This window comes from Phocoena phocoena, chromosome 3, assembly GCF_963924675.1.
Source record: "Phocoena phocoena chromosome 3, mPhoPho1.1, whole genome shotgun sequence".
Lineage (NCBI taxonomy): Eukaryota > Metazoa > Chordata > Mammalia > Artiodactyla > Phocoenidae > Phocoena > Phocoena phocoena.
Window position 1 is genome coordinate 170,060,718 of NC_089221.1, and position 27,877 is coordinate 170,088,594.

General features: G+C 53.0%; 1 protein-coding gene across 1 annotated transcript; it reads right to left on the bottom strand.

Moving 5' to 3' along the window:
• Nucleotides 1–1,225: 1,225 nt before the first annotated feature.
• Nucleotides 1,226–27,755, bottom strand: CHAF1A (chromatin assembly factor 1 subunit A). Its single transcript, XM_065874524.1, has 15 exons — nt 27,595–27,755; nt 24,841–24,891; nt 22,667–23,532; nt 17,060–17,116; nt 14,625–14,845; nt 14,433–14,493; nt 14,029–14,097; nt 11,140–11,366; nt 10,451–10,619; nt 10,212–10,292; nt 9,726–9,818; nt 8,731–8,983; nt 7,574–8,064; nt 2,281–2,377; nt 1,226–1,708 (listed from the first exon to the last, which is right to left on the bottom strand). Exons 1-15 carry the CDS (start codon nt 27,644–27,646, stop codon nt 1,608–1,610), a joined length of 2,889 nt encoding a protein of 962 aa, XP_065730596.1. The 5' UTR covers nt 27,647–27,755; the 3' UTR covers nt 1,226–1,607.
• Nucleotides 27,756–27,877: the final 122 nt, after the last annotated feature.

Below are 27,877 nucleotides of genomic sequence, written 5' to 3' on the forward strand. Positions count from 1 at the left end.
CACAGAGGCCAGTGGTGGCTGGTCCTCTGGCCACTGTGAGATTAAAGCATCTAGGCCCCAGATGTGGTTAAAACAAAATTCCCTGGTAACGCCGTCAGCCACACGTGCTTTGTCTCCCACCTGGGCCGCCGGCAGCTCTGTTCCCACGTGCGGGCAGGACCTAGGCCCATCCTCCTTTGCCGCCTCATCTCCGGAACCCAGCACTGCCTCGGCTTGATACCCTGCTCTCGACTCCCACTAGGAGTCGACTGCAAATTGTCAGGTGGCAACTAAAACGGTTTAAGGCGACGTGACCGCCGTAGGTAGTCACATCACAGGTGGAGTCACACCTGCGTCCTTTCCCTGTGCCGGCACTCAGCTGCACCCCACATGCAGCATCTCGTCCTGGATGGGGCCAGGGTCCTCGCCCCACAACTGGGGTGCTTGTCAGCCCCACCCGTGCAGAGCTGGAGAGGAATGGGACCCCTCCGGGAGGACTGGGGTGCTGCCAGGAGAGGCAGGCCCGGCAGGGACCTGGCCACCACATGGTGAGCTCCCCGTGGCTGGGGTCATGTCGCCCTGTCTCGGGTGCATCCACAGTCAACACTGAACCATTCTTCACAATGAGATGCCAGCCGACTCTTCTCTCTCGGGAACAGCGGCAACAAAGACAGCATGATGTTAAGGGCCGGCAGACAGGAGCCCAGTTCCGATGGAGTCTGTGAATTCTGCCAAAATCTCATCTGCCCCAGGCCCTCAGAGCATGCTCGAACGCCTCTGCAGGGCCTATCACAGCCCCGTCCGAGGGCTGCTCCAGGGCCTTGGAGGCCAGGGCTCAGCAGGCGCCGTGGCTGGCTCCACGCTGCTCAGCTTCAACACTCCTGAGGGGTGGCCTGACCCAGAGGTCGGTTCTGGAAGCCAGGATTCAGCTCCTGGAGGTTGGGAATACCTCTGCTCGCCTACCCGAGGGGCAGGAGGGATTAACCGGCGTAAACCACCAGCCGAGAAGCCCTCACCTTGAACTAGGTCAGTGGGGAGGTTGAGGATTTCACAACAAAGAGGTGGGACAGCGCTTTTGCAAACCGTAAAGCTTTATAGACATGCCACAGGTCTATGCGTGGCAGGGACGGGGGCAGCGGGGTGGGGAGTGGACACCCGATGGCACAGAGCCCCGGGCTTGGGCCCAGGGCAATGGACGCACCACTCACAGAAGTGACGTGTTTGAAAAGACGACAGACATGCTAGGTCAGTCTAGACGATAGTTTATACACATCCATGTCAGGTCCGGGTGCCACGCCGCACCCAAGGGGCTCCAATTCATTTACAAGCATCTCATCACAGTGCCTGCCAGGGGTCTGGAGAGCACAACCAGGGTTTCCCCGTGCAGGTCATCACATCACAATAATGCTTTATTAAGGGACAGAATAATATGCAGCTTTGGGGGGGAAATTTTTACAAATATCAAAAAGAACTAATCAAGCATCCTATATAAAACTTTCCAACCTTCCAGGGAGGTCTGCAAAGCAGGACAAAGTGCTCTTTACACAGGAATCGGGACTTTCAAGTATCTGAGTGGCATTGAAAATACCCTAACCATTCTACGTACATACACGGGCCAGTCGGGGCGCTCAGGAGGGGCCGAGCGAGCTGGAGGCCACGAGGCTCTCACTGGTGTTCATTCCCACAGACCCCCCAGCTCCAGTTGTTGTTCCACACGGGGCCTGGATGTCTGCAAAGCAAGAGAGGGAGGAGCTTCAGCCGCCGTGTCCGCTGTGGGGCCGGGCAGGCTGCCCGCTCCTCACTAGAGCTTCGGCCGTGTCCACCTCGAGCCCGTGTGCTTCCGTGGCACTTTCCAGCGGCTTTACCCTTGACCCTCCTGAGCAGGGGAAGCCCGTGGCAAAGATGAGGAAAGTGGGCAGCAAGGCCCAGTGGCTTGCTGGAGCTCATGCTGCCGAGGATGGCTGGCCTGGGGCTCACTGCCCCTGGGAAGCTTGGTTCAGAGGCTGCCCCTCACCAGTGCCGGTGCCCTACCCCGGACCCTCCCTCCCTGACATGGCTCATCACCACCAACCTTCAGGTCTCTGGTTTCCTAAATGCAGCTTTCAGACCAGGGCAGGCGGCCCAGGGCCTGGGCTGGCGCCTACTGCCCGCACCACCATCAGACCGGCCCGCCCAGCGCCTTCCAGGGCCTCCTCACTCAGTCCCCGTTAGTCACAAGAGGCAAGCGGGAGAGTGACCGTAACCGTTCTTCCCTTTCCTGCCAGCCTGAAGGAAAAGAGGAGGGTTTGGGACCCTTCTCACCCCCAATATCCGAGATGTCCATGATCACACAGTCGCCTTCCTCCTCCTCCTCCTCCTCTGTGTCCGCCTGGAAGCCATCCAGGTCCCCAGCTCCGACCTGAACAGACAAAAATGCATGGCCGTCAGCAGCAGCAGCAGCAGCAGACAGGGACAGTGTGAGCCCTCCCGCCATCCACTTCCCTACTCCTGACCTCCTCTGCCCATCTTGGCAACAAAATTTGAGGAGTCTGTTTGATGGGTTATGATCCAAGGAAACTTTGGGGGAGTTCTCTCAAATGAACTAATTATGTTCAGATTTCTGAAAACTACCCCAATCGTTATTTACCTGATTACAAAAATAATTTATTGTTTTTGAATTAGAACTCTGGGTTTCCGGTTTGGTTTGAAAGAGAGATGGATAAAGCACACACTTTCTCTGAATTGTGATTTGGACTAAGTGGCTGAGAAATTAGTTGGTCAGTGTTTTCTTCTCTGCCCAACAGCTTCATCCCCTCTGCCTGATGCTTGGTACCTCTCCCTCTGATTGAGGCTCCGACCAGTTCTGCCCGTGAGGACACCATCTGCACCCTGTGGACAGGGGTTGGGAGGGGTGGGAAGGCTCTACGGAGGGTGGGATTTACAGTGAGATTCCCAGGCTGTTTTCACTGGCTTCCACCAGAGGGGACAGAGAGACAGACTGTGGAAAGTAACAGGACCGACTTTATACATCACCCATCCACACGCGGCTCACACTCTGTACATGAACAAAGAGCCAGCAGAGGCGGTGGAGTTGGGGCTACTTCCGCGGGGAGGCTATTTCTCAAAACACTCCTGGAGTTCCTCTGCTACAGAAGTCTCCGTTTGCCTGGAAAAGGGACGACAGCACACCGGGGCTGTCCGCCTTGCCCACGGTCCCCCAGCCTGGCCGGCAGAGGGGGCTCAAGCTCGCAGCCCCCTCAATGCTAGTGTAGAAGCTCCACGCTGGGATCCTCGGGCTGGGAACCACCGAGGCAGGAATAGCCCCAGGCAGGCAGGGGCACCACTGGGGATGCCGTGGGCAGTTTCCAGCTACCTGTTTCAAGATAGCTGACTGGCCAAGATGAACAGACAGCGCAGCTCTCCCCCGCGCTGCCCTGGAGGCACTGGTTTGGGTCGGGTGAGCGATGGGACAGATGTGTCTCTTGGAGCTCTCACCAGCCCCCGGGCCCTCCAGACAGGAAGCCAAGGGCAGACAAATGAGGAATTCTCGGAGGAACCACCGCCCACTGCCCTGCAGGCACGCGACAGGTTTCAAGCCTCTGAAGTGAGGGTTCAGGACGTCGCCCCAAGTCCTGCTGCGCTGAGGGCCATGGGACAGCTCGCCACGCTGCTGTCACTACTGCAGGGGAGGGTGCAGCGCCGGAAAGTGAGCCTCCGGAGTAGGAAGACACTGAACCACAAAGCATGGAGACTGGAAAGGGCAAATGCAGCCCCTGCCCATGTAAAAATAAGACCAAGGCCGAAGGGTTGAGCTGCCGTGGGGCTACACACACACTTGGTGGCAGAACTGGCACCTGACCTCAGCCTGCTCGATTCACTAGATCATGGTACCTTGTAAACCCATAAGGTAGCATGGCTACTTTGAACTCTAAGTGAAAAGAGTTTAGAATTCCCACAAATTGAAAAAGCCCAACCCAAGCTAAACTATTCATATGCATTTATAGTTTAGCAACAATTACCCCCAAGCGTGCGGAAGGATCAGTTAGTGGCTTTATCAAAACACAAAGAGAAGCATTCCGCATGCTCCCAGGCCTCCTCCAATCCCGACCTCAGAAACTTCCACCCGTGGCTCCCACTTTATGCTGGCGCCCTGCAGCACAGGCCCTGCTCAACGCACACCCAGAGCTATCCTCCCACCCGCCCTTCCAAATCAACCAGCATTTTGTCGGTCAAGGTCTCATTGAACCAGCCTCTCTTGCAGCTGGGGTGGCAATGCCAGAGCATTCCAGCCAGAAAGATAAGGTGGAAGTCTGCCTCCCCTCCAGCCAAACGGGAATCCTCCCCAGGGTGAGCTTGGCCATCCTCGTCTTGCTGGCTAGAGATGCAGCAGCCGTTCTGCCACCATGAATACAAGGCCACAAACTAAAGCAGGAGGGAGTGCGACAGGAGGTGCTTGGCCCTGGACGACAACGTTCACAAGCTCCGGACTTCTTGTTGCTGGAGACAAACTCCCATTAGTTTAAGGTGACGCAGGGGGCTTTATCCCTGAGGCCTGCACAGTCCCAGGGGACCAAGTGCTGTCACAAGCAGGGTGTCCCACCTTGAGCACTCAGAGGAGCAGCTGGGATGACTCCCCACCACCCTGAAGAGCCGGCGCTCTGAGCTTCCCTTCCTGAGATGCACCCATTGTGCTGGCCCACGCTGTGGTCCTGGGGCCTTCCCACGGGATTCCCTGAGAAGGGGCTTTTAAACTGCAGACTTTAGCACCTACCCCACACCCACTGAATCAGAACCGCTGGGGCCAGCACACCCAGAACCACCAGCTGTGTAGCCTTCCATGCGTCCCCGCCACACCGCAGAGCCTCTTCAAGGCCTGTCAACGGGGAGAAGCCGCACTGACTGCTGTTCACGTGTATCTCGTGGGATGAAAGGCGTCACTGACTCTCATGAATCAACCCCTCTCACCTGAGGAGGGGCACCCAGTTTATGTGGGAGCATCTTCTCGTTCCTGGTAGCTCAGTAAACAACGAAGCACCAATGAAACGTAAGAATCCACGTCAAGTCCCTGGCATGAGGAGTAATAAGGACTAAACAGTCGTTTTCCACGTGAAGAAACACAGGCAATGAACACGCGTGGGGACTGCCACACCAGGAGAGGAAGAGCAGAGAGGGGCTCAAGAAGACAGCTGTGTCTCTTGCGAGAATCTAAGGGAGGGCTGATGGGGGCAGGAGCCCACGAACACTGCTTGGATAAGGACACTAAGGAGGTCTTCCAGACCCAGCCGCTTTCAAACGGGCTCTCTGGCCAGTTTCAGCCAGAGCAGCCACACTCGCGGTCCTGCTAAGATTGTCTGGCTAATGACATCGACCGTGAAAAGGCTCTGCGGCTTGAACACAGCTTGAACACATAACGGATTGTTTTGGGTCAAGGCCCAGGGAGGGAAGTGTTTGTGGGGCTGGGGCCCCCAACTCCTCACCAGGTGGGCTCCCCCAGTACCAAGCCGTGTCCACAGGCCTCACAGGGACAGGGGCTGGGGAGTGGCAGGAACAGGCGGCATGACCACACCGGACGGTTCTGACGGTCCCTCTTGCTGTGACAGTTTAGGAAGCAGGTTTACGTCGCACCCGAGACCTCATTGGTCTGTGGGCTGCAGGGAGAAGGCTAAACATCACTCCAGGAGCCGTTGCCCCCCGGCCCTGCCCCCGGCCTCCTCACCCCAATGGCCACACACTAACAGCAGAGGAGCAGGGGGCGGGGGGGGGGGTGGGCAGGGGTGGGGTGCACACCGGCTCCCCTCTGTCTCCGTCACCACCCTTCAGCACCTTCAGCAGCAGCTCCTGGAGTGGCAGTGCCCCCGAGGAGAGCCCGGGATGTGAGCGGAAGACCCAGCTCCTCCTCGTCAAATCAAGTCTCCCCACATCTCTAGGTCTGTGAGACGCCTGCTTCAAGTGAGGACCCGGTGGGCTTCCCTGGTGGTGCAGTGCTTAAGAATCTGCCTGCCAATGCAGGGGACATGGGTTCGAGCCCTGGTCCGGGAAGATCCCACATGCCGTGGAGCAACTAAGCCCGTGAGCCACAACTACTGAGCCTGTGCTCTAGAGCCCACGAACCACAACTACTGAGCCTGCGCGCCACAACTACTGCAGCGTACATGCCCATGCTCCGTAACAAGAGCAGCCCCCGCAATGAGAAGCCCTCGTGCCACAACAAAGAGCAGCCCCCCGCTCACCCCGACTAGAGAAAGCCCATGTGCAGCAACAAAGACCCAAAACACAGCCAAGAATAAATAAGATTTTTTAAAAACTAGAGGCTTCCCTGATAGTGCAGTGGTTAGGAATCCACCTGCCAATGCAGGGGGTACAGGTTTGAGCCCTGGTCCGGGAATATCCCACATGCTGCGGAGCAACTAAGCCCGTGAGCCACAGCTACTGAGCTTGTGCTCTAGAGCCCATGTGCCACAACTACTGAGGCCGCGCGCCTAGAGCCTGTGCTCCACAACAAGAGAAGCCACCACACTAAGAAGCCTGCCCACTGCAACGAAGAGTAGTCCCCGCTCACCGCAACTAGAGAAAGCCCGCGTGCAGCAACGAAGACCCAACGCAGCCAAAAGTAAATAAAATATAAGGAATAAAATTTATCTTTAGAAAAGAAAAAAGTGAGGACCCAGTGCTCACACCACAAGGTTTCCAGTAAGAGTAGCTACAAGATGAGACTCATTCACACCCACATTCCAGTAAGAGAAAGAACAATCAAACGTGGACCCAGGCCGAGGCTCGGGCCCCAGCCTCTGGGTGTCCAGGCAGCACTGGAGACTTCACTCTGGGGACCAGCGTCTCTCAGGAAGCCCGCCCACCACCAGGCGAGGGCAGGCCTCTCGCAACACGTGTCCCCACGGGGCCACGCGCTTCCTCTTCCACGCGCTGTCAGGCTGCAATCACGTGGCTGGCTTTCCGCTCCACCGACGCCCATTTCTGTCTCCCATTAGATGGTGTTTTGCTCACCACTGTCTACAAGGCCTAGCAGGGTACCTAGTGCAGAGCCAGTGCTTAATAACTGTGTTAAATGAGTGCAAAAACTAAATAAAAGCCACGACCTGGAACGTTATTCAGCACTAAAAAGAAACGAGTTCTCAAGCCAGGACAACACAGGGAAGAAGTTTAAAGGCACACAACCAAGTGAAAGAAGCCCATGGAAACACTAAACGGATGAGTGGCTGCCAGGGGTTGGAGGGAGGGAGGGATGAATAGGCGGATCATGGGGGTTTTTAGGGCAGTGACGCTATTCTGTATGACACCGTAATGCTGGATACAAGTCCTCATACATCCGTCCAAACCCACAGGATGCACAGCACCAAGAGTGAACGCTAGTAAACCACAAAGTCTGGGTGACAGTGACGTGTCCACGTAGGTTCATCAGTTGCAACTGCTACACAGCTCTGGCTGGGGACACTGATACTGGGGGAGGCTGTGCGTGGCTGGGGCAGGGGGCACACGGGAAATCTCTGTACCTTCACCTCAATTTTGGTTAGTTTTGTCACCTCAATTTTGCTGTAAATCGAAAACTGCTCTAAAAAGAAAGATTGTTAAAGATAACAAAGCCGCTGCGGGGTCTCACCTGCCCATCATGCCGGCGCTTCTTCATGAACTGGGTGATGCACATGCTGCCCACCGACTTCCTCTTGAGCGAGACAGGCGTCCCCTGGCTGGGCCCTGCGGCGGGGACGCTGCCACTGTCCTCCCTGGTGGCCGAGGGCACTGTGGTGACGTAACTCCACTGGCAGGGCACGGGCAGGTGCTCCTGGGCAAAGCTCTTTAGCACCTGTGGGTGGACGTACCAGCACATCCTGTAGTCGGGTCTCTTCTCATACACCGAGTTCTCAGAAATAATCCGCTTAAGCCTGGCCTTGGAGGGGACGGCGGTGTCCTCGCCGGTGGTGGGGGTCTGTGGGCGGGAATGGCCAGGGCTCGGGGGGCTGGCGGTGCTGAGCTCAGGGCTGCCGGCGTCCTTGCTGAGCAGTCCTCGGCGGCAGCACTCCTGGAACTCCCGGATGATCACTTTGCTGCCATTCACGTTCCCATGCAGCAGCGGGAGCAGCTGGGCTAAGACTGGCAGGGAGAGGGGGACACGTGGATGAGACTCGGGGCGGGATGGGATAAACGTGGCACCCGGGTTCCCCAACCTGTCACCGACGCCCAGAAACATGGTCAGCTTCGGGTGGCCTTTTTATCCCTTCTGGTTTTATTGAGATATAATCAACACACAGCACCGTGTAAGTTTAAGGTGAGCAGCAAAATTCTTACTGACATCACAAAATGACCAACCACGATAGGTTTAGTGTGGGTGGCTTTTTATGGGTGGACTTAAGACACATGAACTTGCTCCAGAAGAGATTCTGAGAGGCCCAAGCCCCAGGAGGCAGGACTCGTTGCAATAAACTGTCATGTTTCACTTCATGCACCTGTTTCCTTAGTAACAGTCCTCACGTTCTGCTTCTGAGTGGCAGGCCCTCCCCAGCTTTGAAGAGCTAGGGATGTGTGTGCTGGTTGGGCAAACAGGCCGACTGAAGTGGCTGCCCTGTGCTGCTCCCGTGAGTGTCACAGAAAGGACACACGTGCTCAACAAGCGCTGGCTTTGGCTATTTATTTGAAGAACTTCTGAATTACCACGCCACGTGCCTAGGAAGTCTCCTGCCTGCCCCGGGCCTGGAACTCCCTGGGCCTGGAGGAGGTGGGAGCCCGAGCCCTCCGTCCCCACCCGTCCCCGGCACTCACTCTGCTGGTCCTTCTTCTCTCTCTTGGAGGCCTTGGGCGTCTGCTCCTCCTCGGGGGGCGCGGTCTCCAGCAGGCAGGCCGTGAACTGCTGCAGCACCTTCAGGTCAGCTCCACTGTCCCTGTCGGCCGCCCAGACACAGCCGATCTTCACGGGCTGGAGGATGCGGAACCTCTTCCCCTTGGCCAGAAACTCGTCCCACTCCTTGGCCTTCAGTTTCTGGCGAACCTTGTGGTTCTCTGGGTCGGCACACTCCTTGCAGGTTAGAGAGGAGCAGACGCTTGCTCAGGGTCCCCCTCCCTGGCACCCGTGGTCCCAGCCTCTGGGGCAGTGAGGGCACGTGCAGGGGCGGGCCGGTGACGAACGGCGCCCACCCAGCTTCCAGCCCCCGACGGGTGATGAAACAGGCAGAGAGTATTTTCGGATTGAATGATAACTGGCACTTTCCCCCATTTGGTGCCTTAGGTGCGTCTGCCCCCTCTGGCCATCCCTGGGTAGTCACAGGTATTTTTTATTACCTCGCCAGTAGCCTCTTAACGCCACTGTGGGTTTTCTGATTAACATGTGATCCTGAAGCTGAAATCACCATGCCCGGCCCTCTCCCACCCCAGACTGGTGCCACTGTCTAAGGCAGATACACTGCGGGCCCAACGAGACCTGTCTGCCTCGTTGGCTGGGAACGTACGAAGAACACAGGCCCCACAAGTCTGGCTCTGAGACAAGTCACTCCCACAGTGGCATCAGCCCTGTCAGCTTCCCCACTACCCAGACACCACTACCTGGCAGGCCTTCGGAGCCCTAGAAATGGCTCCCTCAACAGTCCCACCATCTGGCAGAAATGAGAAAGCTGGGGTGGGCGGGAGTGCTGAGCCTCTGAGGCTGTGGGGAGCGAGGTCTACGCGGAATCGGCCGTGGGGGTGGGCTGAGACCTATGTCACCACCCCCAGGTCGGCGGCCACCAAGCTCCGGACCCATCCCCTCCCCGTTCACCCCTCACCTCGGTTACTCCTTCATCCTCAGACAGGTACCCATGGGGCACGAAGAAACCATCGTCCTCATCCTCATCCTCTCCCACCTCATCGTCGTCATCCTCAAGAAGAGAAAAAAGTACGTTCATGTGTGGAAACAACACATGCTTCACGTAAAATTTTAACCTGTGAACATCTAAGAAAGAAAAAGCCTCCTACTGCTTCCAGTCTCATTGCTGTGCACACCCTGAGGATCAGCCAAAATCCCATTACCCAGCCCCCTCCCCCATCGTGCTCCAGCGGGGGTGGGGGTCAGGCAGGACACAGATAAGCACGGCCCAGACGTAAAGCAGTGGGAGTGGTGGGCCCCTCGGTGAGGCAGCGAGCAGAGGGGCCCGTCCACCGCCAGGCAGGTTACTGCCACCCAGTAAGGTTTTCCCAGAACAGCCGTAAACCCGGATGCCGTGTGTGAGGGAGCCCGGCCCGGAAGCCGTAAGCAGCCCGGCCGCGCTCACCCCTTCGCTGTGGGAGAGGGACTCCCCTGGCTCATCCTCCTCCCACTCCTCGTCGCTGTCCACCTCGTAGTCAAGGAGGCTCTGAGGGGGCAAACACGCGGTGGTCACTGTCGTCTTCAGGGTGGAAGGGGAAGGCAGAGCACGAAGGCTAGAACACTCAGGGAGTTCCCAGAGCCCAGTGACAAGGGCACACTGGGAACGAAGCGCAGAGGGTCGGGAGCAGCTGCCCGCACGCTCACCCGGTCCTGGGCCCAGGGGTCCCTCGGGTGGATGACCGTCGTCTTCCTGTTCCACGTCCCCCAGTAGGCCGGCCGGTGGTTCTCGGAAAACTGCAGCAGCTTCATCCTGCCAAACCTCCTCCTTTCGGGGACGCCGTCCACTTTGCTGCTCTCCAAGATCACCACGTCGCTGAGGGAAGACACCCCGGCTCAGAGGCCCTTCTGTGGCTCGCGCACCCACCACCAACGACCTTCCCCCCAGGGCAGCAGGCGGTGACAGACAGCCCCAAAGCAGAGGCATCACCTGCCCCGAGGCAGGCTAGCATTTACTCCAGGGGCGTGGCGCGAGGAGAGGGAGGAGCCCGACTGTCCAGCAGCTGCCCCACAGCGCGCACCAAGCCGGCGTGTGACGGGTAAGCTGGCAAGAGCGGGGAATGTCCCTGCCCTGCTGGGAGGCCAGCACACACAGCCTGCCCTCCAAAGCAGGGCTTTCTGCGAAGCCATCGCACCCGGGAGACTCTGGAGGCTCAGGGGAAGCTGGAAGAGAGAGGTCTGGGGAAGCAGCCGAGTCTGGGGCCTGAGGCCCGGGAGGGAGAGGACCGGCCAAGGCCACGGGACACAGGAGCGACCAGAACGCAGGGGTCTGCCCGGGCTGCCCAGGGCTCTCTGACATCACCAACAGGCAAACGGCAGTCTCCGCCTGCACTAACCTGTTAAAAAGTTCTGTGTTCTGGTTACAAACCACGGTGGGTCCGGACCTGAGGGGCCGCCGGCTTTTCAGATCTTTCAGGAAGGAGAATTCACCGCTCTGCTGCCGGAGGAGTTGGTCTAACTGGTCACAGAGGTCTTGGTCGAAGGCGGTCCGACAGCGAGGGGCGAGGACCATGTGCTCTTTGATTTCAAAAGGGGCAAACTTCCCACAGGAACCGGCCAGGGTCTGAAATGGAAAAGGGGCATGATGGCACCTCTACTGTGACAGACCCGCACACAGCAGCGGTGAGGAGGAGCCGCCGGAAGTGAGGCCTGGTGCTTTCGAGTCGTCCAGGTTGGGAGGTCAGAGGAGACGCGTACACAGGCCACACGCTGCTTGATGGCATTTAGGTGGGTTTCTGGAAAAGGCGAAACTACAGGGCCAGAGGCTGTGTCGGCAGCCGCCAGGGCTGAGGTGGAAGGAAGGAGCCGTCTCGGGGGACGGAAATCCTCTACATCTTGATGACGGAGGGAGCTGCAGGGCCCTGTACATCGTCAGAACTTGCTGATCAGTACTCCTGAAAAGGACGGATCTCACTGGATTTTTTTTTTTAAGGATAATTAGACCTTGATGAGCAAACAGAGACCTAGGAGAGTGACCCGCCACACTGTTACAAGATGACTCGAAACAGAGCTGAAGCCTGATGTGAACCTGAAACATGGGTGTCTGTATCCTAAGAATCCTCCTCAGTAAACCCTGGTAGGTTTTTTTTTTTTTTGGCTGTGCCGGGCAGTATGTGGGATCTTAGTTCCCTGACCAGGGATGGAACCTGTGTCCCCTGCAATGGGAGCACAGTGTTAACTACTGGACCTCTAGAAATTCCCAACCCTGGTAGGTTTGAGTTCCCTTCTTAGAGCTCCTTCAGCATCGTGAATGTCTGTGTCAGCGGATCCTGAGGGTGGCAGCAAGTGAGCACAACATGGGGGGTCAGGAGGAGCCTGTACGTCTCTGAGGTTGGGTATAAGAAGGCCAGCCTTTCACGCCAGCAAGAAAACAACAGCTGAGGCCAGCACCCTCGCTGTGGGTCGCATGGCAGGGTCACCCAGGAACTGTTTAAAATCCTGATGCCCAAGCCAGGCCCATCAGGTTCTCTGGGATGGGATCCAGGCTCCAGTGATTTTTTTTTTTTTTTTTTGCGGTACGTGGGCCTCTCACTGTTGTGGCCTCTCACCGTCACGGAGCTCAGGCTCCAGACACGCAGGCTCAGCGGCCATGGCTCACGGGCCTAGCAGCTCCGTGGCACGCGGGATCCTCCCGGACCGGGGCACAAACCCGTGTCCCCCGCATGGGCAGGTGGACTCTCAACCACTGCGCCGCCAGGGAAGCCCCAGGCTCCAGTGATTTTTTAAAGCTCCCTGGTGAGTCCAACACACAGCCGAGGCCAAGAACCAGCAGACTGTTCTCCTCACTAACAGCTGCTGGGAACATCGGGTATCCGTACGGGGAAACATTAGGGCCACGCCCCAATCCACGGGCACAAAGAATTCCAGCTAAGCTAAGGAACTAAATAAACATAAAAAAAACAAAACTTAAGCTAAAAAAAACTGGAAAAAATTAAAACGTGTCTATAACCACAGGATACATAAGGCTTTCGAAGCAAAAGCCAATTACGATAAAAGAATAAAAATGTTCACATTAAAACGAAAAATTTCTGTACAACGAGACACCATCAACAAGGGGGAAGGAATGGACTGAAGGAAGTATGTGCAGTGTACCCCACCAAGAATGAAAACACAGACTATATAAAGAACCAGAGATAGGGGAAAAAGCCTATCCTACAGAAACATGGGCAAGAAACAGGAACTGGCAAGTCACAGAAAAAGAAATAAAATGGCAAGCAAACATGAAAAGATGTTCAACTGCACTGAGAATCAAGGAAAAACGAAGTGAAACAAAGATACGTATTTTTCACCCATCAGGTCGGCAGTTATAAGAAAATTTGTCACACCCAGTGCTGGCAGTAAGTAGGCGGAGAGGACATATTTTGACACACTGTGGGGACGGGAGACTGTCCATCAGCATTTCCTGCTGGGAGGGCACTTGGACAATACAACTCTGTCAACGTTGTGTCCCCCGGACATAGTGGCAAGTCCGCATCCTGAGAGGTGTGCTGGTGACATCCATGCACCGCTTGGGGGGGATCAACAGGGGAGGGGGATATCAACGATGATGCCACCCACACCACGACACTTTATGCAGCAACGAGAAAGAATGAAGAGAGGCCAACATGGCAAGAATCCAAGATAGGGCTAAGCGAACAAAGCGGTAACATAATAAATTCATGATTTGTTACCTACATAAATACACAAATATACGAAGGGATGCACGCGCCCAGAGAAAGATCTGGAAGGACACCCTTGTATCAGAGGGGGTGGGTCACACCTCTGGAGCATGGAGGGATGTGGGGGACGGAGGTCTGGGGTCTCCACAGGCAGAGGATGGCCTAGAAGGTGACCGGATGGCAGATGGGGAAGCAGAATCCTGTGCTGAATCCCACATGTTTTATGCTCAACCTTGTCTCCTATGTTGAGCAGAAAATCTCCGAGGCTGAGGACCAGGTCTTCCTCCCTTACACCTTCCCACACGGCTCCCAGCACAAAACTGTTGACGAAGCAACCTCTAAACGCTTGGCAGTTTCAGCAAACGTGCCACTTTTTGCCTTTTTGAGCACACAGTGAATGACAAGATATCGAACCTCCAGATCCTACCAGAGATCAAAGCTCCCTGAGCAAGCAGAGGCTCCTCTTGATGAAAGCAGAGTCAGTGGGTCAGAAGACGTCTTTTTATTTTTCAAAAGGAACAGCCTGACAAAGGCCAAAAGTAAAGCCAAAGGAAGCCAGTTGCTCACCTTGGGGGCCTGTGGAGTCTTTGGTTTCTGAAAGAACCTCGTGATTTCCGCCTTCTCGGCTTTAATGCGCTGCAATGTAAGAGAAGAGGAGGATGAGGAAGAAATGAAGAGAAACTGTTTTAAAACATGCAAAAGCCCCTAGAACTGAACCCCAAGCATTTTTAGGTTGAAAGCATTATTTTGATGTTAGCTCTCAAAACCCACAAGCGGGTACCAGGCAGTCTCAAAAGGTCAGAGCTGCAGAAGGACCGGGATGTCAAGCCAGCAGGCACGTGTCAGTCCCTGAGCCCCCCACCCCGCTTCCCACTACCTCCGGGATGATATCCGATATCCAGCAGTAGTCAGGCAAAAGACCCCACTTCTCAAACACAGAGGAAGATGCAAGTCCTGGGAGAACATGCTACCTTTTCTTCTTCTCTCAACCGTTTCTCCTCCTCCTTTTTCCGCTTCTCCTCCAGCTTAGCCCTAAGAGACATCAAACTCAGTTTCACCAACCAGCACAGGCCCGGCCCACAACCGGCAATCGTCCGGAGGCCAGGCATGGGGAGGGGGAGGGCAAGGGGAGGGGGAGGGGGAAGGGGGGGCGGGGCACACACTCCAGGGCCTCCTGGCGCTCCTTGCGCCGCTCCTCCTTGCGCCGCTGCTTCTCTGCCTTCTCCTTCTCATCCTTCTCCCGCTTCTCGCGCCGCTCCTTCTCCTTCAGCTCCTTCTCCTCCTCCCTCTTCTTTCTGGCCTCCTCCTTGGCCCGCCTGGCCTCCTCCCTCAGCTTCTCCTTCTCGGCCCGGAGCTTCAGCTGCTTGCCCAGGTGCTCCTTATCCTGCACGGGAGACGGTCCACAGCTCAGCCCCACGGATGCCACAAGGGCCGCACCAGCGTCCGGGGGCGGCCGTGCGCAAGCGGAGGGGAGGCACAAAGGAACCAGCCCCGGGAGCAGCCTGTTGGTCAGCGTCCTTACAAAGAGGGGGCTTTTCAGTCCATTACATTTCCTTCTGTCATGAGAAAGGCGATGAGCGTTAGCCGACTGCCACAGGACCTTCTGGGCAATTCAAAGTAAGATGCGTTTAAGACACCGTCTTCAAACGTGGGATGAGGGTCAATTTTTACTTAATTAAAAAAGACTAAGTAAGCACCTCTAGGCTGCCTACGCCGGGTACCTGCTGTTGGATCTGAACTGCATTTCTGCTCAGAAAGCTGTGGTGAAATAAAGACACAAAAACACCCACAGGTTTTGCCTCCCTACCTTCAAAACAAAAACATTTTCCTTCCCATCCCCCCAAAACTATCCCAGACAATAGGGTTTCTTTTCTTTCTCTTGAAATGGGAGAGTGGGATGAGACAAGGAGGGGGAACCTGACGAGCAAGTCTTAAAAACAGGGGGGAGGAACTGAGACTTCCCTGGTGGCGCAGTGTATAAGACTCCGCGCTCCCGATGCAGGGGACCTGGATTCAATCCCTGGTCAGGGAATTAGATCCCACATGCATGCTGCAACTAAGAGTTCACATGCCACAGCTAAGGAGCCCGCCTGCTGCAACTAAGACCTGGCGCAACCAAATAAATAAACTAATTAATTAAATATTAAAACAACAAAAACAAAAAACAACAGTGGGGAACAGATGAGAACACATTAAAAAATTAAAAAAAAATTTTTTTAATCTTTACAGCCATTTCTCAAAAGAAAAAATTCTTTTTATCTTTAAAACCATTTCTCAAAAAACCAAACGAACAAACATTTCTTGGGATCTGAAAAGGTCAGATGTTAAGAAAGGACCTAGAGTGATCTCTATGACTATGGCAGTGCCGTTTCATCACCAGCAGGAGGAAACAGCTAGTTTCTTGGATATTCTTTAAAGCGGGAACATCTTTAATTACATTAGTTCCTCATTCCAAATAATTCGTATGTGGCCTGGGGCGCTGGGCTATTATATAATTTTGATTTTGTATTAAACAAGTTTCACCTCCCAGACTGAAGGGCATTACCTTCTAACATAGCGCAGGGTAATTCTCAAGGACAGGAACCACCAAAGATGGGCTTCTTCACCTTTGGCAGAAGCCCGACAACTCAGCTTTTGGTATGGGCCTATGATCACGCCCTCGTCCCTAGAGAATATCCTACCCTCTGCCCTGATCAACCTTTGCTTGCTTCACAAGAGCCATGGAGGCATGCTGGTAGAGATCTGAGAAAGTCCTTGCCAGGTACCCTCCGCACGTGACTCGTGGGATACCTGAAGAAGGGGCTGGTCTGGATCGAGTAACTGAGTAAATAACGAGACCAGCCACAAGTGCCGGGTGGTGAGGAGGAGTCTCCCCCTGCTAACAACGAGGACAGGAGGCTTCTGGAATCAGGTCCTCCCCACTCCCGCCCCACAGGTGCCCATCTCTGAAACTACAATGAAGAATGAGATAAACTCTAAAATCAAACACAGCCATGAGGCAGACGGCACAGGAAGTGCCTGGTGAGTGCACAGCCAACTGTCATCAGCGCCCCTTCCGTGAGCTGGTCGGGGAAGAAGGCCATGGCCTTCTCTGCAATTCATCCAGTAAGGAAGAAGGCCCCTGCACTGCTGGGTGTGAAACGTGGTGACCTCCAGATAACAGAATGGAAGACTCAGCAGGGAACCACTAAACAGTAATCACCCATCTGATGTAGGGGCCACCATGGTACAGCGCCTGGGAAGGGATGGAACTTCAATCTACGCGCGTAGGAGGCTGGGGTGCAGGGAGAGCCACTGGGTTCTTTTTAAGGCAATTTTAAACTACAGTGGGGCTGCCCAACTATTACGACACTCAGAACTAATTATAATAAGAGCTTAGAAAAGCCTACGTGCAAAACCTTAGGATTCAACAAACCTAAAACTGATGCAACCCATAAGCACGAGGCCCAGTTATGCAAAATGAAGCAAGAATCAAAATAATGCTCAGAACAAGCAGGGGAGAGTGAAAACGGGGCCAGAGAAGGGCAAAGGGCTTTGCTTCCTATTTACTGCAAAAAGCGCACCCGGGGAACTTTCTATTTCAGGGGACATGTCTTACTCTTTGCGGTCTCATCTTGTTCTTCTCTGCAGAACCTCTGACCAATTTCTTACTTATCTGAAAGGAAAGACATTGATCTGTAAACAAGGGTTGTTTCAATCACTTTAACACGTTTAACATACCGCACAGTCCTTGGGGAGGGCAAGGAGAAAACAATGTAAAACAACAACAGTGAAAACCTTTCCGGGCACCAGTTCCAGCAAACAGAACCAAAACTTCTTAGCTGGGTCACAAACTCCAACGCATGTGGGGATAAAAGGGGAGTCTGGGAGGCAGATAACCAAAAAACGTAGGAGGCTAAGCTGGAAATAAGAAGCCACAGCCAGGGGCCTTGGTGTCAGGGAGACACAGAGTGGTAGGTCTGTAGGCACCTGGAGAGGAGGCGCCCTGGCCACAGAGGACGGAGTCTTACAGGCACGCAGCCCAGCACTGCTGCTGCCCCTTCTGCTTCTCCCCGGAGAGGCTGACAGTGGAAATTTCCTGTGTGAGTACAGGCACACCAACACAATGCCATTTTCCCAACAGCATTTGCTCCCTTTGTGGCTCTGTGTCACATTTAGGTAATTCTCACATTTCAAACTTTTTCATCATTATTATACTTGTTATGGTGATCTGTGGTCAGTGATCTTTGATGGTACCATTGCAAAGATAACGACTTGCTGAAGGCTCAGACAACAGCGTTATTTGCAGTGAAGTATTTTTTAATTAAGGTATGTTCTTTTTTCAGACATAATGCTACTGCACACTAAATAGACTACAGTACAGTGTAAACATCACTTTTATATGCACCGGGCAACCAACAGATCCACGTGACTCCCTTTATTGTAATACTCGCTTTACTGTGGGGGTCTGGAACCAAATCTGCATTATCTCCAAGGTCTGCTGTAATGTCTACAAATCAACACCCCGTGAGTCAAGTAAGACACGTTTACAGGCTGGATTCCCATGTTTGTACCCCCTGCCCAGCGCAGCCCTGCTTCTTAGAACACAGAGTAAACGCCCAGGAAGAGAAGTCAGCTGGCCAGAGGTGGCAATCTCGTCTAGAACCCCTGTGTTCTAGAGCACAGCATTCTCTATCACCCTGCTTCAAATTGAGCATGGGCTACAAGGACTGACCAAGACGCACGGCTGGACTCCCTCACCATGCTGGCTAAATGGTCCCAGGTAGGAATACGCACAAGGAGTCCAGGCTACTGGCCTAAGCTACCTCCAGAGCAGGGAATCCTGGCGAACAGACCATTCATTGCATGGAAGACCAATGGGGAGAGTTCAGGCTGGAAAGAAATACCCACCCGGGCTCATTTTAGACTTGAGGAGGCAGCCAGAAAATGAGACGAGGTGAAAAACCGAAAGCCCACTTCTCTTGAAATTGTCTGACATGCCAACAAAACTATGTAAAAACAGTGCTTCCTCTATCTGGGAAAGCCTTGCCCTAAGACTTCCTACCAAAGAAAACTACAGATTAAGACATCCTTCTTACTCAGGACGCACTGAGTCCTTTCTGGACTAAGCCTTCCCTCAGGAGAGGGCCGCACACCGTCATGTGAAAGCCATGTGATTGGGAGAGCGCACGCAATCCCATCTCACTGCGCAGGCGCGCACAGAAACGCCAAAGCCGTCTTACCAAGGGCTTAAGAAAAAGTATCTGCCTCTCCAGCATCCACGTGGCCTGCCAAGCCTGCGGACTTGAGCCCCACAGGAAAGGATTTAACAGCAGGACTTGTAAGGTGCTGTGTCTATATCGTTGTCCTTTGTGTTCAAAGATGGTAGCACCAAACGTGACTGCCAGACCGCTATATGAGGGTGTTCGGGGAGCAAGACGCATCTGTTCGGTCTTGCCCATACTTGTTGAATTTCAGCTGCGGAATCAGTGCCTTTCACAATTGTCCCCTTTGCTGTGAGTCCAGGAATGAGAGAGTTGACGTGACTACCAAGAGCTGGCTTAACAATATCCAACAACCAGAGCAGTTACGATTTTATTTAAAACTAGTATCTCTATTGCTGTATCAGGCACTCGGATAGACCTTACTGAACAGATATAATTTTAATCTTGACCTTTGGCCCAAGTATTTATAAAACTCTCTCAAAATACAGGCCACACATTTTACCGACCTGGAACTCAGTTACCAAAAAACAAGATCCAGGATTCCACGGTGAGGTTGAAACACACACATCAACTACCCCAAAGAGTCAAGGCAGATATAACCACGTCTGTGAGGTAAAATTCCTGCACTTTATTCGGGAGAATCCTAGGGCCCACTCACTCTGATGTGATACATAAGGAGGTCTAATTTCTAGGCCCAGAGCAAGTAAGCAGCAGTAAGTGAGGGGGGGAGAGGTGGCTGTGGACAGGCCCCACAGCAGCTAGAAACCTGACAGCAGGGGAGGGACAGCAGGCAGAGGGGAGTCACGACCCTAACTGGTCCAGGCATGTGGGGACTGAGAGCAGGCAAAAACTGACACGCCCGTTCCTGTGAGCCTGCAGTTCCACTTAACAACTCAGGGAAGCTCATGACAATTATTGTTTGTCAAGGCCAAGAATTAGAGACAACAGAAATATCCATCAAGGAGAATGACTATGCAAACTGCCGTTTATCCACACCATCACGGGATCATCAGCGTATGATACAGCAGTTAAAAAGAGATCTTTCCATCCCAATGTAAAAAAATTGCTAAGACACCCTGGAATGAAAAAGAAACATATTTACCCTATACGGCCCATGTAAAGAAACAAAAACATACTGTTTATTCCTAGGGATCTCTCACACACATACCACACAGAGAAATGTAAGATGAAGATAGTGGCAACCTGGGGGACAGAAAAAAGCCAACGGGGGCTGCAATGTTTCAGTGATCTTTTTTAAACATGGAGAATTTAATACTTGTATAATTTAAATTATCTGGGAAACAGTTCCAGCGTCTGTACAGAGGCAAGCCACAGATTCCAATAACACCACCATATCCACACAATCCTTTATGGAACAATAATCTTGAGTCATCAATAATGTAGGCTGAATTACACATCTAACTGCAAACAAACTGGAGAAATGGTTCTATCCTAGGTGGTAAAAAGCTCTGATGACAAATAGCCACGTTCTGGCTAATCAAGAGACCCTGGATTATCTCAAAAAGGTGTTCCTAAATTGTTTTTCAAAGTCGGACGCTAGATACCTGGGAGTACTTTAAAAAACAAAACAGGGACTTCCCTGGTGGCACGATGGCTAAGAATCCGCCCGTCAATGCAGAGGACACAGGTTTGACCCCTGGTCTGGGAAGATTCCACATGCCACGGAGCAACTAAGCCCGTGTGCCACAACTACTGAGCCTGCACTCCAGAGCCCACGAGCCATAACTACTGAGCCCGCGTGCTGCAACTACTGAAGCCCGCGCACCTAGAGCCTGTGCTCTGAAACAAGAGAAGCCACCGCGATGAGAAGCCCGCTCGCCACAACGAGAGAAAGCCTGCGAGCAGCAACGAAAACCCAACGCAGCCAAAAATAAATATATTAAAAAACAAAAACGAAACAAAGCTCTCTCAGGACACACACGGACACACACACACACACACACACACACACACACACACACACACAATAGAGGACCAGCAAATGCTTAGGCGTTCCAAATGCAGAGATTTTACGATTCCAAGTCCAGAACTAACGGAGCCCAATAAAAACCACACACGTGACATGGTAATAGGAAACAACCTGTAAGCCTTCAACAAGTGTCTGCCTACAGTCTGGAGAGGAGGAGGAGGAGACAGAGAGGGAAAATGGAAGAATAATAGTATTCCCCACAGTCACAGGGGTCAGGAAAAACTTGGGCCCACAGCAGGGGAAGGTGTGAAAGTCAGGTACCAACCATGAAACCAACCAACCAACCAGGAAACCCAGCACTCGCGAAAGGTGAGGAGCTAAACTGGAAAGCTGAGTGTGTGAGGCTCGGGGTGGGCTGTCTCCGCCAGGCTCTCAGGCACCTCCTGGTGATCATTCCATTTTGCTCTCATACCTGTGTTGTCACCCAAAGTCATGGAGCTCTACTCCCATCCTATGGGTGACTGGGGCAATTTCCTGCCACAGGCTGGGTGGCGGGGGTGGGGTGGGGGCCTGAAGCCTTTGCCACCTGCAGTATGAATCATCTGCAAAGCTGTGCGGTAACACTGTCTTCTAGAACATCTCAAAACTCCAAGCCTGTGTTCAGACCCAGATTGAGTGTCTCAGAGGCAGGATTTCCTACCCGCAGCCCACTTGGTTTCATGTGCTCAGATGTTGCATGGCCACTCAAGCCAGCGGACAAGAAGTAACACTCTTCTGTGACAAGGCCTAATTGCATGGCTCCCCAGTCCTCAAGCTTGGCTATGGGCATAAAAACAAACTTAAAAAAAAATGAAGCTATTAAGGAGAATGGAAACATGTGTACATGTCCTGCTCTCCAGGTTCACTGGCTGTCATGAGTCATGTGACAAAGTAGCTCTGCAAAGCAGAAGCAGCAGTCTGGAAGGATTCTGAGCAACTGGATGGACAGAACAGAACAAGATGGCTGACGGCAAGAAACTCAAACTCAGATTTTGAGAGTCTGGGTAAAAGCTCAGATGGAAGTTTAAAAAATGAGTATGTCAGTCTGCCACATTTAGAAACTTAGAAGGAAAAAAGATGACCCCGCTCTTGATTGATATTTTGTGTACCTAAAGAGGAAGCCATTTTTCCCATTCTCCAATCTCCTCAAGGAGGTAAAAGACAAGAAATGAAACCACCTAGAAAAATAACTAGTCCCTTAGAGATCAAATTTTAGAAAGCAATCAAGGTTGGTGGTTTATGGTCAGATTAAGCAGGTACAGTTAGCAAATGAATAACCCACCCCAGGATCCAATCTTATGTGAAAGCCTGATGTGAACAAACACAAGTGCTACAAAACCAAAAAAACCCCAAAGAACACTGTTCAACATGCTTTGCTATTCTTGACTGATTCCATCAGTTTTACCCACAGGACCTCAAGGACAGGTGAGAAGAGAGACGTCGGCCACTGTGCCACTCAGAAGGCAGTAACAGAAACAGGCATTTCCAAAGTCACCCGTCCAGGTCCTTAAACATGGTGCCAGGACTCTCCTCGCCATTCTGGGTGAGGTTTTTAAGATGGGCAGGTCGTGCTGACAAGAGCTGACCCTAAAGAATGCCCGTTTTATTCTCCTGCCATCTTGGGGTCTCTCCACCAACGCTTACTGACAGCAACGGCCCTACGAGTCTGTGTTGGAACAGGAGGCACACAGGGAGCTGAAGCTAAAGGCTGAGTCAAGGGTCACAGCCGCCCGCTTACACCTGTTAGTCACTAAAGTGGCTGAGATGACCAGCACCGTTAATTAGGTGTGAACAGCGCTACCAGGATGGCGCCGACACACCGGCAACTCACGGAACCATCAGCACATCGCAACGTACACACAACCAAACACCCCAATGGCTTTTGATGCCGGAAAGTCACAGGACTTGGTCTCTGGCGCCACTTGCTCGGCCACGAGCCATCTGGGGGACACAGCGTCCCTGGGTGCAGAGGGAGGGGCCGTACCCAGAAGCCTCTGGATTCCGACGGCACTGATTCGGGGGAGATACTCACTCTGCGGACGGGTGTGGAGGCGGGGAGGGGGCTAGGGCTGCTGTGCTGCTTGGCGGGTGCAGACTGCCCCTCGGGTGAGCTGGTGGGAGAGGAGGAGCTCAGGGACGAATGGCTCAGGACAGAGTCCTCTTCGGGGCTGGACTCCAGCGCCTCGCTCTCGGAGGGCACAGCCTGGCCCGGAGGTGTGGCAGGAGGAGACTTGGCTCGGGGTCTGGCAGCCAGGATATCCTGTAGGACAACCACGGGCACCTTCCCTTTGAACAGGATGCCCCTGGCCCCGTTCCAGCCGTCCTGGTCCTTCTCTGAGCACGTTCTCAGGCCACCGGTCAGCTCAGGGCAGCTTTGGGGCGAGCCCTTCTGTGAAAGTCCCCTCCTCTCCACGCCCCCCGAGTCAGCACCTCCCACCTCCGTTTTGCACGGGAGGTTTGAAAGGGCCTCTTCGGGAAACGCCAGCTCGTCCTTCTGACTGACCATTGGCAGCCCCCTGTCATCTCCAGCTTCATCTGTGACCCCGTTTACATTCTCCTGGGAGGGAGAGGCTGCAGAATTTAGCTTATCGTGGCCCATGGTGCCGTCCGGCGGGTCACTCGAGTCCTCCGTCAAATCGATTATGACCACAGTCTGGTCAATACTGGTTTCAACTTGACTTCTTAAAAAGTTATCTAAGGGGCCCTTCCCGTTGACAAGTTTCGGCCTAAAATCTATGTCGGAGCCCATGTGACAGCTGTCCTCCAAGTGGTCCAAAGAGGTCTCTAAACCAGGGACATGACCCTGCATAGGAGCACCCTGAGCGCCCCCCATGTCGTCCAACCCGTCGTCGGTCTTCTCCTTTGAGACAAGATTCAGGCGCTTGAACGGCAGACGAGCTGAAACCAAAAGAGAAGGAGGCCGTCTGTTGAGTGAGAGTGGGAAGAGTGACAATCAATGCTTTAATATTCCACATGCTCAATGAGTAATCGACCTTGCTGTGCTTGGGAGTGGGGGGAATTTCTAAAGTTTAAAAAGGGGTTATCTTCTCATTATGTACTTTTCCAACATCCTAATTAAAAGCAAAAGCAACAAACAAACAAACAAAAAACTGACAAGCTTTCATAGCAGGGACACTGCAAGAATTTCAAAGAAGACACTTTCTGATCTGTTTGAGATTCAGCTCAAATTCCAAAGTTATTTATTATGGGTGGAAATCTCGTTTGAAGATAAGTGCATCTGGCTCTGAAAAGCGAAAGAGATAGATCCATTTGAGGAAAGACTTCGTTCTGCTCCCAGCATCCCAAGCTGTTAGCTCTTCTTGCCAATGAAACAAGTACCCTCCCACTGCATGCCAGCCTTCTGGCTGGTCCCAAGAGATACACAGCAACACCTCAAGAGAGTGAGGAAGTTACACCTCAAGAGAGTGAGGAAGTTCAGGTGAGTGACTTCCCAAGAAGTCCACAGGTACTCAAATGCCCAAACATCTTATTAACTATTTTCTAATATAATAGACTCAACAAACAAGCCTGGTTTTGGTCAGTTTATAAAATTATCATGCCCTTGGATTCTACAGTTTGCCCCTAATTCTTTAACCTCAGAAGACGGTTGCCCTTCTTGTGATTCCCACCAACACCAAACCTGCTATCAGTTGACACAGGAGAAGGCAAACTGCTACAGGGGAACCAGATAACCAAGCTTTGAAAACCAGAAACCATCCTTGTTTATACAGTCCAGCCACTAACCTGGCCTAAGGGTAAATCCACCCCCCTTTTTACGCGAAAAGATTTGGGGACACTTCCTGTAAAACGCTGTTCAACCAGGGGCAGCTGTGCCTGCCATGTCTGGAGACATTAAACGTCACGACTTGGGAGATGAGGCTAGGAATGCTGCTAAACTCTCCACAGTATACAGGACAGCCCCCCATGACAAAAACATTACAAAATGTCAATAGTGCTGGAGTAGAGAAATCCAACTGTAAGGGCGGCAACCTCTGGATATGCTCCTGGCCAACAGCAGTGTAATGAAACGGGTTTCCCAGCTTCCAGTTGTAAGATGCAACTGTTTTCTCCCCTTCAGCCCCTTGGAGGCTTCTGCTGGGGACCCCAAGAGATGGCCTCTGCTCAAGGGGAATGGAAAATATAATTGAGAGGACAATGAAGGATATAAACCAGGAACAAATATTTAACCCATTCCCAAAAAGTTACCTTGTATTAACTTCTTGACTGGAAAAGCTGGTCTGTCTTTGCAATCCATGGCTGTGAATAAGTGTCAGAGGATAAGTTATTAAGTGCTGGAAATAATGAAGTAGCAAACATACATGCAGTACCTACTGTGTACAAAGTGGTTGTCCAGTGTGGCTGATTTCGCCCCTAATCCCACCTCCCCAGGAACATTTGGTGACGTCTAAGGACATTTCTGGCTGTCATGACTGGAGAGAGGGCGCAAACAGCATCTAGTGGGTAGGGGACAGGGATACTGCTAAATATCCTGCAACACACAGGACTGCGCCCCACGACAGAGGATTATCTGGCCCCAAAATCTTAATGAGTTGAGAAATTCTGCCCTGGACACCGTCACAGCTCGTTTTATTTTCCTTGAGCACTTATCACTCTGAGACTTCTGTGTTTATGTCTCCCCCCACCATCAGAACGCCAGCTTTATGACAGCAGGGAAACTTGTTCCACACTGTACCTGTGGCACGGGCTTAGGGCCTGGCACATAGTGGGAAACCAATGAACACAGTAACAGGGACAATGAAAAGAAGACTGAGCAAAAGTAGAGATGAGAGAAAACATTGTATCACTGATTTCACCATTCATATGAGCCCAAATCATCCTCCTCCAAACCAACCCCTCCCCACCAACATACCTGTAAAATTAGAATAGGGCTTATTTTCTTTCAAAACAGAATTTATAAAAGGTAATACATCTTAAAGCATTTCAAGCTTGCCAAGCTGGAGCTCAAGTGCTGTCAAGAAGTGATAAGGGAGAATGTTTTCCTGCACGCACACAAAAAATCTCAAAAAAAGCATAACGATATCAAAGCTGATGCAGAAATGACTATAAATAGAACCAAATCTTTGGATAAATAACTTCAAATGTCTAGAATAAGTTTAGAAGCTGACACCCGCTAGATCTGGCTTGGAAAAGTCTAGTTCAGTTATTTTGGCCAATCTACTTTTTTTTTTAAAAAGATACATACAAGTGAGTTTTTTTGTGTTTTTTTTTGCGGTATGCGGGCCTCTCACTGTTGTGGCCTCTCCCGTTGCGGAACACAGACTCCCGACGCGCAGGCTCAGCGGCCATGGCTCACGGGCCCAGCCTTTCCGCGGCATGTGGGATCTTCCCGGACCGGAGCACGAACCTGTGTCCCCTGCATCGGCAGGCGGACTCTCAACCACTGCGCCACCAGGGAAGCCCCAACTGAGCATTTTTAAAAAGCAGATCAGGGCCTTTTAAAAAACTCCGCTGCCCTTAGATGAAGCTGCTCTCCCCACTTCCAAGCTTGGAATATAAGTACTCAGAGACTCACATTTCCTTTCTACCCATTTAAAGATACCATTCTCAAGTTTTCAGTTACCAAAAACATGGATTTCCCCCCATCAGCTGAAGGACACATAATCTTTAGCCACTTAAATTTATTTTTAGGACAACCACAAGGACTTATTGGCATGGCCCTGAGTCACCAGCTTTGATGCAAGTGGAACAGAGGTGACCCGGGGCCCAGAAACAACCTCAGGTCGACATAAAAAGGGATCCCATCCAGGGATTCAGATTGTTCAAAGGTACACATACAAATTAACAAATACTTCTGTATAAACTTACCACTGCTCTTTATCCTGAGATTATACCCCTCCTAATTTTAGCTGGCATTAAAACATCTTTCCCTTTTATGGTGCATGGTTAAAACAGATGGTGCTTTTAAAACTTTTAAATTAAACATGCTTAATGGGTCAAATGACAATCAGTCCCAACTTTATTTATATGAATTCTATGTCTCTTTGAGATCCCGAAGTCTGGAAACAATTAGCATAGTGGTTCTCAGCTAGGGGGCCCCTTGACAATGCCTCGGATACACTTTTGGTTGTCGCAACTGGGAAGAAGAGGTTGCTACTGAGATCTAATGGGTGGAGGTCAGGGATGCTGCTCGACCCCCTACAGCATACAGGATGGCCCCAAATGTCAGTAATGCTGAGGTTGAAAAACCCTGAACTAGACTAATTGATGTCCCTACCAACCCTTAATTCATTCAACCAACCCATCTTTATTGGGCACCTACTATGTACCAGGCATTGTGCCAAGTGCTGGTGGTAAAATGGGAGTCAAGCAGGGGAGACAAGCCGTTTGGTCTTCCTTGGTTCACCACCCCACGTTTTGGGGGCCTGCCAGGCGCCAGAAAGCCCCCTCCCAAGACACAGGAAGCAGAAAGACAGGTCTTCACCATGCATATCCGGCAGCATCAAGAACCCGAGACCCCTACCATCCGGGCCGCTTACCTGGGCTGGCCCTGACCCGCAGACGCAGTTGTTCTGGTCCCCGAGCCCGTGTGACCCCGGACCTCAGTTTCCCCACCCGGCCACAGGGCCGCTGCAGGGTTCAACTTGTCCAGGGGACACAAACGCACTCGGTAACCTGCAAACCCGTCCCTTTCGCCTCCCTGGGCCTCAGCTTCCCCTCCTGGCTACACGCACACCCGTCACCGCAAAGCGCTCTGGAAGGACAAATTGACGCAAAAGTGCCGGAAAAAAAATGGTTGCGGCTGCAACAATAACGTCAAGGAGGATGCCCTTCGGACTGCAAGGCCCTTCCTCGGGATTGTTAACGGCTCCACGGACCGAACGCCAGGCGGGGAGGAGCGGGCCCGGGGCCGGGAGGCCCGTCCGCCCCCAAACCGCCGCCTCAGTCCGCACAGGCCGCGCGCCGCGACCCCCCTTCCCCTCGGCGTGGGCCGGAACCGACCTGCGGCCGCTCCGCGGGCGCCCGGCGCCCCGCACTCCGGCTCCTCCAGCATTGCTCCGGCGGCGTCTCGAGCTCCCCTCAGGCGGCGGAGGCGCGGGCTCCGCTCAGGCGGCCGCTGCTGCTCGCCCTCCCGCCCGCGCCGCTACTGCCGCGGCCGCCGCGCTCGTATTTGGCGGGAACCGCGGCGACCCCCGCGGCCCCCGCGCGGATTGGGTGAGGCCGAGTCACGTGACGGTCCTCCTCGGGAAGAGGGGAGCTCCGGGAGCATCCTCGCGAGAGCCGA